The following is a 12,852-nucleotide window of genomic DNA, read 5'->3' on the forward strand; positions in this document are numbered from 1 at the left end:
ACCCAGGGACCCGGAGTTACCATATGACCCAGCAATTCTACTGCTAGCGATATATCCCCCCCAAAAATGAAAACATATGTTCATATAAAAACTTGTACATGACAGAGAAGCCCTGAGGGAGCAGGAGATCAGTGGGATGCAGACCCCAAATTCTCATAAAAAGACCATACTTAGTGGTCTGACTGAGACTAGAGGAATCCCGGCGGTCATGCTCCCCAGACCTTCTGTTGGCACAGGACAGGAACCATTCCCGAAGACAACTCATCAGACATGAAAGGGACTGGACAGTGGGTGGGAGAGAGACGCTGATGAAGAGTGAGCTAATTATATCAGGTGGACACTTGAGAGTGTGTTGGCATCTTCTGTCTGGAGGAGGGATGGGAGGATAGAAAGAGTTGGAAGCTGGCAAAATTGTCATGAAAGGAGAGACTGGAAGGGCTGACTCATTAGGGGGAGAGCAAGTGGGAGTACGGAGTAAGTTGTATATAAACTTATATGTGACAGTCTGACTTGATTTATAAAGTTCACTTGAAGCTTAATAAAAGTTAATAAAAAAAAAACTTGTACATGAATGTCTACCAAAGCCAAAAAGAAGAAACAACCCAAACGTCTATCAAGTGGGCAAAGATAAAATATGGGATATCCATACAATAGAATATTATTCAGCCATAAAAAGGAATGAAGTATTGATATATGCTACAGGTGAAAACACTGTGCTAAGGGAAAGGAGTCAGACACAAAATTCACATATTATATAAGCCCACTTACATAAAATGTCCACAACAGGCACAGCAATAGAGCCAGAGAGTAGATTTTAGTGGTTGCCAGGGGCTAGGGGGAATGGGGTACAGGATTTCTGTAAAGGGTAATGAAAATGTTCTGAATTTAAATAGTGGTGATTGTTGTACAACCCTGTGAATATACTAAGCACCACTAAACTGTACACTTTTAAAAGAGGAATTTTACAGTATGTAAATTATATTTCAATTTAAAAAAAGAATTTAATAAGATAGCTAAATGAAGGTATTCAGTATTTAATGGAAATTCAGAAGCCAGGGAAAACCTTAAGACCTGAAGATGTAGTTTGTTTGTTTGCTGGAAAATGTCTCACATGTTGAAATTATGGGAGTGAATGAACTCTCTAGGCAGAAAACAAAGAGAAAAAAGACGATTGATGTCTTAATCATTAAAGCTGCCAAAGTAGCTGAGGCTCATTCTGAGAGAAAGGAGGTAACTAGTACATGATAGATAACAAAAGCTAAAGCAAGAGAATTTCAAAATGGGGAAGCTACACATTACTTTTACATTTAGGAAAAATACACTCACACAATAAACAGAACTTAAATAAAGAAAATGAAGACAAGAAAGATAGTGGACAATAGTGTCAAAATAATATAAAAATTAGGGAATACAAAAAGCTAATAGATTTGAAGATATGCAGGTTATAGATGACCTGGGAGCAAGTTTCAAGAGCACAGAGAAGATGGAAGTCAGATTAAAGTACTATATTTTTATGCAAGTAACGCATGTCTTCTGTTTGTTTGCCAGCCTCGCCCCACTCTGAGGTACTCTGTTAAGCATGCTACGCCAATTTTGTTACAGCAAAATGTTAAAAAAAAAAATCAGCATAGCAGTGCTTATGAAAATATCTGGCAGGGGTAGGGCATGGTTGGCAAGCAAACTTAGAAGGCATGTGTTATTTGTGTAAAAATACGATAGTTGCAGTGGTCCTATGCCAAACTTCCAATATTTGGTCAAAAAAGATTGAAATAAGTATGATAAAAGTTACAGCACACCCTCATTCAAGGGAAAGTTTTTTCAGCATAGCTGAGTCTTGTCTACATTTGCCAACACTGATAAAGATCCAAAGCCAAACAGCCAAACTTGCTCCCGTTAAGTCAATTCCGACTGACTCATAGCTACCCTATAGGACAGAGCAGAACTGCCCCATGGGGTTTCCAAGGAGCGCCTGGTAGATTCGAACTGCTGACATTTTGGTTTGCAGCTGTCGCTGTTAACCACTATGCCATCAGGGTTTCCATAAGGAGTCAAACAAAAGGGATTATTTAAAAGGGTTATGGAAATAGGAGATAATGAGGGACAAGGGCCTAACCAGGAAAGGCAGGAGGAAACAGGACTGAATTAAGAAATATGTTCTCACATCCATTTACTAAAGAGTAAATATTCATCCAAGTCAACTCTACAAACGTCCATGTCATAAAAGTAAGTAATAATCTGGTTCTCTTAACCCCTTCTCTTTGTTGGTCAAATAGAAACAGCACGGATTAGTGACGAGAGTCTGGGACTTAAGTGTGAAGCAGATCTGGGTTCAAATCCCAGCTCTATTACTCACACAACTGAGAAATCATGGGGTGAACGATGCGAAGGTGGGGAATCTACATGGTTTTAAGAATAGAAATATGTATATATCATACAAAAAGATAATTTTTGTAATACTTAAAATAAGGAATCAATACAATTGGAGTAAGAAACACATATTTCAACTCCTAGGATTCGAATCTAAAATATTAGTTTTTAAAAAATATATTATTTTAAATTTAAAGATCTTTTACCTGAGGTATATTCTTTACATGACATCTATTGCATTCATCATGACTAACGTGACTTTCACTGACTTTATTTTTCACAAAATACTGGTCATTACTAAGGAATCAATGTTGCTTTGACTGAGTATTTTTTATTGTTTTGTTTTTCCAAGAGTAAACTGTAAGCTGACAAACTATTCATTAGAATGACGCTTTTCACTTTTGATAAAGTTAGATCTTATGTTGCGCCCATTTTATTTTAAAAATTTCAAAAGAAAATGTTAAATCAATTGTTTTTGTTTTTGTTTTGTTTTTTTCAGTTATTTTAATATTGGAAGTTCTATTGTTTTTTTTTGTTTGTTTTTTTGCAGTTTTTTTAGCATTGGAAGTTTAAGTTTGTTCCTGACCTTTGCAAACTTTCTCATACTGTTGTAAAGCTTCTTCCATTTTCTGATTGCTTAACTGCTCCTACAAAGGAAAGAATATGCATTAAATGCAAATATAACATAAAATACACAGCAATATTTAACAGTGGGACTTGAAAACAGGGCTTAATAAGTTTGAAATCCATCTTCTACATAGGTAACTATCAGTCTCAAGCTTCCAAGTTTCTTTTGCCTTGAAGGGCAGGATGAGAAAAATAAGAAATAAAACCTTTGCACTTTTAATCTACCTCTAAGTCACCTCCCAGTTATTTTACTTACTTAACACTTTACCTACCATGTTCTCTCCCACACCATAAAAAACAGAAACAAGGAAAAAAGGTCTACCATGTATTCGGAGTACCTGGGTGGCGTAAACAGTTAAGCACTTGGCTGCTAACCTAAAGGCCCACCCAGAGGCATCTTGGAAGACCAGTCTGGGGATTTACTGTATTTTACTCAAATAACGCAGGCATTATATGTTTTTTTTTGCCAACCACACAACCCCCTTGTGCATTCTTTTCCTAGGCGAGCTTTGCACATTACATGTATGGGTGCGTTTTATTTACAAAAATACAGTACTTCCAAAAAGTCAGCCATAAAAAACCCTATGGAGCACAATTTACACCGATACCCATGGGGTCAGAAGTATATATAGGCATGGCAGGTATGGGGCTGCCCTGGGCACCACTTGAAGGGAGGGGAGTAGAATACCACTGAACAGTTTCTATTAACCATCTCAGTTTCCATCTCCAGCTGTGAGAGATCATTCAGCAAGTTAAAACTAATGCTTTTGTATTTGAGACCCTCCATGGGTCCAGGCTGACTGTGTGATCTTGCTCTGCTGAGCACAGAAGGAGAAGAAACTGCAAAAATGACTTTGAGCACATCGTAGACCAATTTTCATCAGCGAAAGCAAGGAAGGTGCAGTGCCATAATGTGTTAAGTAAAGACTGAGTTTGCGTTTTATTTTTGAGCTGATATCATGGTAAAGTTATCTAAGAGATAGGTGTCAGGTGTCAGATATTTGGACAGGGGTGCAATTTCAGTCCTTGCCATTGGTGCAATTTCTGAAGATACGCCTCTACATGGGGTCGCCACAAGTCAGAATCAATTCAACAGCAAGTGGTTTGGTTTTTTTGTTTACTATGTATTTAACACAGGAGGAACAAAGAAAATCATTTTAAAAAAAAAGTTGCCTATCAATAAACTCAAAATGTAGAAAAACACGGTCCCTATATCCCCTCTAAATAGAAAGTAGTTGAGAGACCTGGAAAAAAAAAAAAAGTAACAGAACCCACAAGAGGCAAGATTAAATTATGGGGACTGGATATCCTCCAATTCTAGTTTCAACCTGTCAGATAATCTACCCTCCATTCCCAATCTCATCTAACTTCAGCGCTATCTCCTTACTTCATAAGTCTTAGAATGAATCATTGTAGAACCTGGAGCTCTCTGAATCCTATAATGAAAGGGTAGATTGTTTCGTTACAATTATAGTCAAAAATAAGGTGAAAACAATTGTTTTTATACCTGAATATTTTTGAGTTTGCTTCATTTAAAAGCAAAAATGGAAAGAATACAGGTAGTCCCCGGTTTAAGATGGGGTTCGTTTCCAAGTCCATCATAAGTCAGTTCTGACCTAAGTCGAATACCTCATTTTTTTCCTTTAGTTTTCATTATTACTGCATTTTATAACCAGTATCTTTATAAATTCAATCTTTGTGGAGATTAGAAATATTACATATAAACTTACAGATAAATTTTAATATACATAAAATATACATGTCCATAAAAAAATGGACAATGTTAGCATTTTGTCAGTTGTGGTAGTAATTCCACCTGTGGAAGGTTCTGGATCATCTGGATTATCCCTGGGAATGTGGATGGCATTTCTAGTCAGAAAATTAGTGACAGTCATCTGTATGGTCCTTTTACGCGCTACAACCTTGTGTGTAGTACATATTACTAACAAAAAGATGTACATAAGTCGGGCACTACCTATACAAAGAATTCATATTTTTTATGGTCATCTTACTCATTTAATCAAAGGCAACCAAAATATTACCATTTATAATAAAGAGACTTTGCTTTTTAAATCATTTTTATAAGAACTGGAATTCATTTTTTTTTTTTACTTTTTCTTTTGAAATAATTTTACGTTTACAGAAAAGTTGCAAAGATAGCACAGAGGTTTCCTGTATAATCTCCCTTAGGCTTCTCCTAATGTTACCATTTTATATAACCAGGGTACATTTATTTAAAAAAATGAAGAAATTAACACTGGTACAATACTATTAACTACACTACAGACTTTATTTGAATTTTACCAGTTTTTCCACTGATGTCTTTTTTCTGTTCCAGGATACTATCCAAGATACTACACTACGTGTAGTCATCAAGTCTCCTTCCAAAACCAAAGGACGAGTCAATTCCAACTCATAAAGACCCTATAGGACAGAGGAGAACTGCCACATAGGGTTTCCAAGGCTATAAATCTTTATGGAATCAGACTACCCCATCTTTCTCCCATGGAGTGGCTGGTGAATTCAAACTGCCAACATTTCGGTTTGCAACCAAGCACTTTAACCGCTGTGCCGTCAGGGCTCCTTCACGTCTCCTTGGTCTCCTCCAATCTGTGACAGTTCCTCAGTCTTGCCTTGTCTTTAATGACCTTGACATTTTTGAAGAGTACTGATCAAATATTTTATAGTACATCTTCAATTTGAGTTTGCCTGATGTTTTCTCATGATTAGACTTAAAGTATGGATTTGGGGGAAGAACAGCACAGAGAAGGTTTGCCCTATCAATATGACTTACTACTCATGACATTATTTTTGAACACTTGGTTATGGTGGTGTCTACCAGGTTTCTCCAATGCAAAGTTACTATTTTTTCCTTTCCATGCTCTGTTTGTTAGACACAAGTCACTATGGCCTTATTTAATTTTAAACAATTTATTTTTAGATTCCAGAAAAGTTCAAAACAGAATTTGTTTTAAAGAACTAGCTTAACACCTTTAGTTTCAAAGCCAAACCAAACCCCTTGTGGTTGATTCTGACTCACAGCAACCCTATAGGACAGAGTAGAACTGCCCGACAGGGTTTGCAAGGCTATAATCTTTACAGAAGCAGACTGCCACATCTTCTCCCTGAAGCAGCTGAATGGGTTCAAACCACTGACCTTTCGGTTAGCAGCCAAGTGCTTAATCACTGCACCACCAGGGCTCCTCATACATTTAATTAGACACTAAAATATATCAACAGAATTTACTTACACCACCATTAAAAACCATACCATTACCCTGAGTTGTTGAATAGTTCGCTGTTTCATTTCTATTTCCTGAGAACATTGGTTTTTCTTTTTCTCCAGTTCATTAATTTTAATCCTCAGTAATTTTTCCTCATCACGCATTACACAGACCTACAAGTGTTAATAAAACAAAGGAGATATTTTTTTAAAAAACAATACTAATTGCTTTTTGCTGTTTAAAATACATGGACACTTCTTTAAAGATTCACGTGCTTTTAATGTCCATTAGAAAAATCAGACATTCTATACACCAAGGAAACCCTGGTGGTATAATGGTTAGGTGCTACAGCTGCTAACCAAAAGGTTGACAGTTCAAATTCACCAGGCGGTCCTTGGAAACTCTATGGGACAGTTCTACTCTGTCTTGTAGTGTTGCTCTGAGTAGGAATCAACCGGATGGCAATGGATTTGTTTTTTCTTTTTGTTTTTAATACACCACATGACACAGCTTCATATTATAAGAAAATGTCTTAATATTCTAGTGGAGAATGCATATGAAAAGATCATTTTCTTCTCACATTATTTTAAGAATCTCAGATTCTATAAATGCTCTCGAAAAAGAACCCGTATAACACCTGCATACAATAGCAAAATCTTTATCATGGGAAATCAGTAGTGATACTCTAGGGAAAAAACTGGCTCAAATTTCCAAGGTTTATTGAATAATATGACCCAGTGATACAAGAAATACTTTAAAAGCTAATATATGTTTTCATCATTTTAAGAAAATGTTGAAGTTGACAAAAGATCTTTTAGATCTTAATACAGAGGAAAACAGTCTTCACCCTATTAAATTTATGGTACAACTTTTCAAATAACCAACCTCTTTCTGTACTTGCTCAATCTGCTTTTTGGCATCAGCCAGTTTCTCTTTCAGCTCAGAATAATCATCATCTTTCCTCTGAAGATCTGCTTTCAGATTCTGGGTAAGAGCTGAGCTTGCAGAGAGCTCCTCTTTCAATCTAAAATATACAAATCATATTTCTATAATGATGCACCATTAACCAACTAGGCTCATACATGCAATCTGATAACAATCTTTACAAAATTACATCTTTTCTCCAATTTGGAATGTCCAAACCATGGATGAGTCTTTCAGAGAGAATTTCATGTGATTTTATGAGCAAACCTTTGCAGAAGACTTTTGGCTTCAAAGATTTACATGAAACAAAGTACAAGCTCTTCACTCACTGTGCACACTATACTTTATCAAATTAAGTTATGCTCATCTCACTGTTCTAAAGCAACATAGTAAGAACATAACCAGTATCACTAAACTATATGTGCAGAAGTGGTGTATCTTTGGATGTATATACTTTCACCAAAACAAACCAAAAAAAAAAAAAGACAGTAAAATGTATGCTTTACATATTCTAGTAATATTTAGCTTACTTTTCTGTTTCTTGCCTGTTGGTTTCATTTTCTTCTTCCTTTAGCTGAAGCGAGTGCTTCACATCTTGCAAATTATTTGTTAATTGTGTGATTTCTTCTTTCAACTTGACTTCTCTTTCACTTAAATCTTTGGTGTTCTTGACAGAATCCTGAAGATTTGCTTGCAATTCTTCCAGGTTTCTTTCCAGCTTAAGGATGACAGACTCCTTTTCCAATATTTCTTGTTCTAACTTGGCTGACAAATTGTATTTGTCTTTCTGTGTCTCTAAGATTGTTTCCAGTTCCTGTATTTTTGCCTTACAACAAGTAACGTCTTGTGTAAGCTCTGAAAATGCTCTTTTTCCTTCAACTACATGCTGTACTTCAACATTAAGACTAACGGTTTTTTCTTGCAGTTCTTCTTTCAGCTGTTGTATAAGACTTTCTTTTTCTTTTAGTAGGTCATCTTGATTTTTATTCTCCCTCTCTTCTGCATTTAGTCTATCATTTTCATCTTTATAGCTTTTCACTTCTACCTGTAATTTTTCAACTTTTTGTTCCAGCTCTTGGATCTGATGACTTTTTTGGGAGGAGGCCTTCACAATCTCCTTACATTCTTCCCAAATGGCTTCAATACTAGAGTAGAAAGAACTTTCCCGACTGAGTCCTTGAATACAAGATTCTTTAATCTGCTGACTTACCAAATAATCGTCATCTAGAAGGTGTAACTGTGTAGTCAGCAAACTATCCTCCTGGGAACCATTTGACAGATCCCTGAGACTGAGTAAATCTATGTTTGAGATCTGAGAACCTGAATCAAGCATACGTAATTCATCTATTTTTGTCTGCATCAATTTTATTTTTGAAACATTATTTGTTATGGTTTTTCTCGCAGTTACTAGCTCATTTGACAGTTTCATAATCTTTTCCTCCTGTCCTTGATTTATACCTTTCTGCACATGTAATTCAGAAATTGCATTTTCATATTTTGATTGAATTTGTTGGACCTCTATACTTAAATCAAAAATCTTTTTTTCAGAAGAAGAAAGTTCCTCCTGCAAACTAATAATCTGCTTATTTAATTCTGCTTTTTCTTCTTTTTCATTTATAAGTTCATTCTCAATAGTGAGTAAATGCGTTTTCAACTCCTCATTATTTTTTTGTAAAACTCTAATGTCTTCCTCTTCTTTGGAAATGTTTTGTTGCATATCTTCCCTTTTCTTGTGATCTTCAGAGATAGACGGGCTAATATTTATAGGTCCTTTAAAAGTAAGAAAATTGTTAATTTAGCAAATCTCAATAATACTAAAAAATTACCGTATGAGTCAATATTCAAACATAGTGAAAAACAGAAATATGTTGTTGAAGGAAAAAGAAAAAAAACAGGTTGCAAAGTATATGTGGTATATGCTCATTATGTAAAAATTATAGTTCCATAAATTAATATTTAACATGCAAAGAGAGTTAGCAAAGGAAGTACACTATCTCTGAATAGTACCCAGTTATTTCTTTCTTCTTTTAGTATAATTTAAAATTTCTATGAAAAATCTTTATTATCATTATAAAATGTGGCAAAGAGGAGGAGCTCACATAATGAAACACCATAGGCAAACATCCCATATCCTAAAAAAGTTTTTAAAGTCCAATTATATGATGGATTCTATTAAATTAGTGATTTGTAAATTGATTACCTAAATTTCCATAGCTAAAATTAAGAAAAACTGTTAGAAGCAGGACAACATGGCAAAGTAAGTGGATGCTCCCCAGCAACTAACTCACTGAAAAATGAATAAAAAACAAGCACAAACTGAAATCTCGGAACTCTGGACAACAGATTAGGTACTGGAGAGTCAGGGTGAGTCCAGAAGTTGGGTAGAGGAGGAAAGCAGTTGGCTCAGAAGCCAGGAGATCGTACCTGCTAACATAGGACACACTCAGTCATCACAGCCATTTTGGGATGGGGCTGGCTAACAAACACAGAACACAGAAAAGAAGCTAATTTGAGGAATCTCTAGCTTGATGTTTTTTAAGGCAGCATCAATTGGTCATGGAAGTCTGCCAGATATGCAATTGGGAGGGAGCAAAGGGACGGTGGTGTTGTGTGAGCATGCTGGCTGTTGAGTATCACCAAGATCCCATTCAGTCGGGCTCTAGGGCTGAGAGGTACTGCAAGAGGAATACTTTAGACTGACATGGACAAAGGAAACAGCCCACAGTGGGCCACTGTGGGAGTGTCTGTGCAGAGGCACTGGTGAGAGAAAGGCATAGAAAGCCCCACACTGTTGCCAGAGTAAAGTCAAGCCCCACTGTTTACAGCAGAGTCTCCGAACAACTAACTTTCCACTCTCGCACATGTGCATTGAATTCCAGAAACCAAGCATACAGAACTCCTGAAACGTTACTGGAAATAAACTAAGAATAAGAGTGCCATCTAGTGGTTCTCAGGAGAAGACATCAAGCCCACTGCTGCTGGGTCATTTTGACTCATAGCAAACCTGCAGGGCTGAGGGAAACTGCATCCTTTGGGGTTCCCAGAGCTGTTGGTGGCTGGTGGGTACAGACCCCAGCCTTTCAGTTGGCAGCTGGGCAGCTGCCAGCTGCGCCACTGGGGTGTCCAGTCAGAAAATTTACCGACAATTAACAGAATAAAAAATTTGAAGCAAAATTTTTAAAAAATAATAAAATGGCCCAAGTGCAACAAAAGTTAGTAAAACACACAAAATTACAACAGAAAATGGAGCAAGCAAAAGCAAAATATGAGGAAGAGGAAATCTCCCTTATGGAAGCCAGAATAATGCAAAGATTTGATAATTTTCAAACTACGGTACTAAATATGTTCCAAGACAGGAAAAGGACACAGAAAACAAACCAGGGGAGTTCCGGAAACAAATGGAGGAGCAAAATGAGAAACTTAAAGAAACTGAAAACAATAAATAATAAAGAGAACTACTGGCACTGAAGAATAAAACACGCAAATTAAAGCAAGAGAAACACTTAACAATAGAGTCAAACAGACAAAAGACAGAATAAGTGAACTAGATGACAAAATAACTGAACTTATCAAGTCTTAAGAGAAAAGAACAAAGAAAAGCAAACAAACTTGGAAGGAAATGTGGGATTCAATTAAGAAATCTAACATTAGAATTATTGGAATCCCAGAGCATCATAACGATAAAGCCCCAGAAAAAAATCCAATAGAGAATCAGAGAGAATTTCCCAGACTTGAACAGAGAACCAGTCCTGCAAATACAGGAAGCTACACAAACCCCAATCAGAAGAGATACAAAAAAGATCAACTCTGTGACATATCCTAGTAAAATTTCTTGAAAACCAAAGAAAAGGAGAGAATCCTGAAAGCAGCAGCAATGACAACAAAAAAGAACACAATATAATATACCAAGGGTCTTCCAAAAGAATGGATGTGGGTTTCTTCCCAGAAACTCTCAAGGCCAGAAGACAATGGAGCAATATATATACTGAACCAAAACAAATGCCAACTAAGAATTCTTTACCTAACAAAAACAAGGGGAAAATTAAGACATTCCCAAAGAAACAGAAGCTCTGGGAATTTGCCACTACCAGACCAGCTTTGCAAGTATTACTGAAGGAAGTACTCCAAATGGAAAGGCAAAAGCATTAAGAAATAAGTACAAAGCAAGTTTATCAAATATAAGTAGTACATTGATATTAATGGAGACACACCAACAGAAAGGGGGAGGGAGAAGCATATCAGGAATAGATTTATTTATGTTAAGGTTGTATGTTAACTGCTGTTCATTTGGCAAACGGTGCTGTAATTGTAAGTTGTGTAATGCAACATATGTGGTAACCACTAAGAAATCACCAAGAAGAAACATTCAGAAGACAAGAAGGAAGATACCAAAAAGGCTCGCTTCAAGAAAGCACCCAAATTCAAACAAAAACAGAAAAGTCAGAATGAAAAAACAAAGAAGACAGGAATCTCTCAAAAGACAAATAGCAAAATATATGACATAGACATTTCATTTTCAGTAACAACCTTAAACGTAAATGGTCAAAAGGTCCCAAACAAAAGGCAGAAAATGCAGAATGGATAAAAGAAAAATGATCCACCCTTTTGCTGTTTAAAAGAAACACATCTTAGACAAAAGGACACAAACATGCTGAAAATAAAAGGATGGAGAAAAAAAAGTTCCATGCAAACAATAAACAAAAAAGAGCAAGGGTGGCCATACGATATTACATAAAACAGAATTTAAATCAAAACCTACTACAAGAGATAAAAAAGACATTACATAATAACAAAAGGGTCAATCCAGCAAGAAGACGTAACAATTATAAATATATATGCACCTAACAGCAATGCACCAAAATACATGAAACAAATACTGACCAGTATAAAAGGAGAAACAGCCAGCTCCACAATAATAGAAATACCTGATGATTTGCTTCTGTAAAGATAACAACCAAGAAAACCCTATGGGGCAGTTCTACTCTGTCACACAGATCCCTGGGTCGGAATCAACTGAACAACAACAACATACTTTTTTATTATATATGGGAACTTTAAGCACAAGAAATTTGATTCTTACCCATTTTACGGAGATACCAAATAAAAATATAAGTGAAATCAATAGGTCTTTCTCCTATGGACCAGCTGGGTAGGTTCGAACCACCAATCTTTCAGTTAGCAACTGAGTGTTCAAGAAGTATAAGGGAGTATTAAGCCACAAAAGTAGAAAACAATTATAAGGGAGGCCTGGCTCAAAATCTTCTTCTTTAAGAAACCTATTACTTTCAGCTGGTGTTGTCTCATGAATTTAAAAAGGGTCTGTTTTAGAGTTTTCTTTTTAACTTAGCCCTACCTTCATCCTCTGCATTTTAGCACTTGGAAATTATATAGCAATATAATGTCTTTCTTTCACCTACTAGATTCCAAACTTCCTGACGGCAAACTCCCTCTGTCTTATCTTTATATGCCCTGAAAAAAATATATCTAAATAAAATATTTTTTTTAATTTAGCTACAACACATATATCCTTTCCCACCTCTAAGACACATCATTGTACCAGAAAACACTTATTTAATTTCAGCAATCAGAAACCAATTTTAGTTCTAGATATATACAAATTCTTAATGAGATATACACCAGCTGTATTAACTTGGTAACTTTAATGTTACTTCACGTTTAAAAATGTAAGGTCCTCTCTTCTATAACATCT

At 35.9% G+C, this 12,852-nt stretch overlaps 1 protein-coding gene across 9 annotated transcripts in view; it reads right to left on the minus strand.

The window, feature by feature from the left end:
• Positions 1-12,852, minus strand: part of KIF20B (kinesin family member 20B) — an 85,191-nt gene that overhangs the window by 27,204 nt on the left and 45,135 nt on the right. For 6 of the 9 annotated variants that reach the window (XR_010318097.1, XM_064269590.1, XM_064269591.1 and 3 more), the window contains exons 19-22: positions 7,673-8,912; positions 7,104-7,242; positions 6,266-6,391; positions 2,954-3,014 (exon numbers count right to left, since the gene is read on the minus strand). Coding sequence is in view for 8 of the 9 variants with exons in the window: in XM_064269590.1 (XP_064125660.1) it covers positions 2,954-3,014; positions 6,266-6,391; positions 7,104-7,242; positions 7,673-8,912 (1,566 nt within the window). In the remaining variant the exon portion in view is untranslated. The remainder of the gene's footprint in view (positions 1-2,953; positions 3,015-6,265; positions 6,392-7,103; positions 7,243-7,672; positions 8,913-12,852) is intronic. The other 3 variants (XM_064269596.1, XM_064269592.1, XM_064269594.1) reach the window with 2 other exon arrangements.

The sequence above is a fragment of the Loxodonta africana genome, chromosome 16, assembly GCF_030014295.1.
Source record: "Loxodonta africana isolate mLoxAfr1 chromosome 16, mLoxAfr1.hap2, whole genome shotgun sequence".
Taxonomy (NCBI): domain Eukaryota; kingdom Metazoa; phylum Chordata; class Mammalia; order Proboscidea; family Elephantidae; genus Loxodonta; species Loxodonta africana.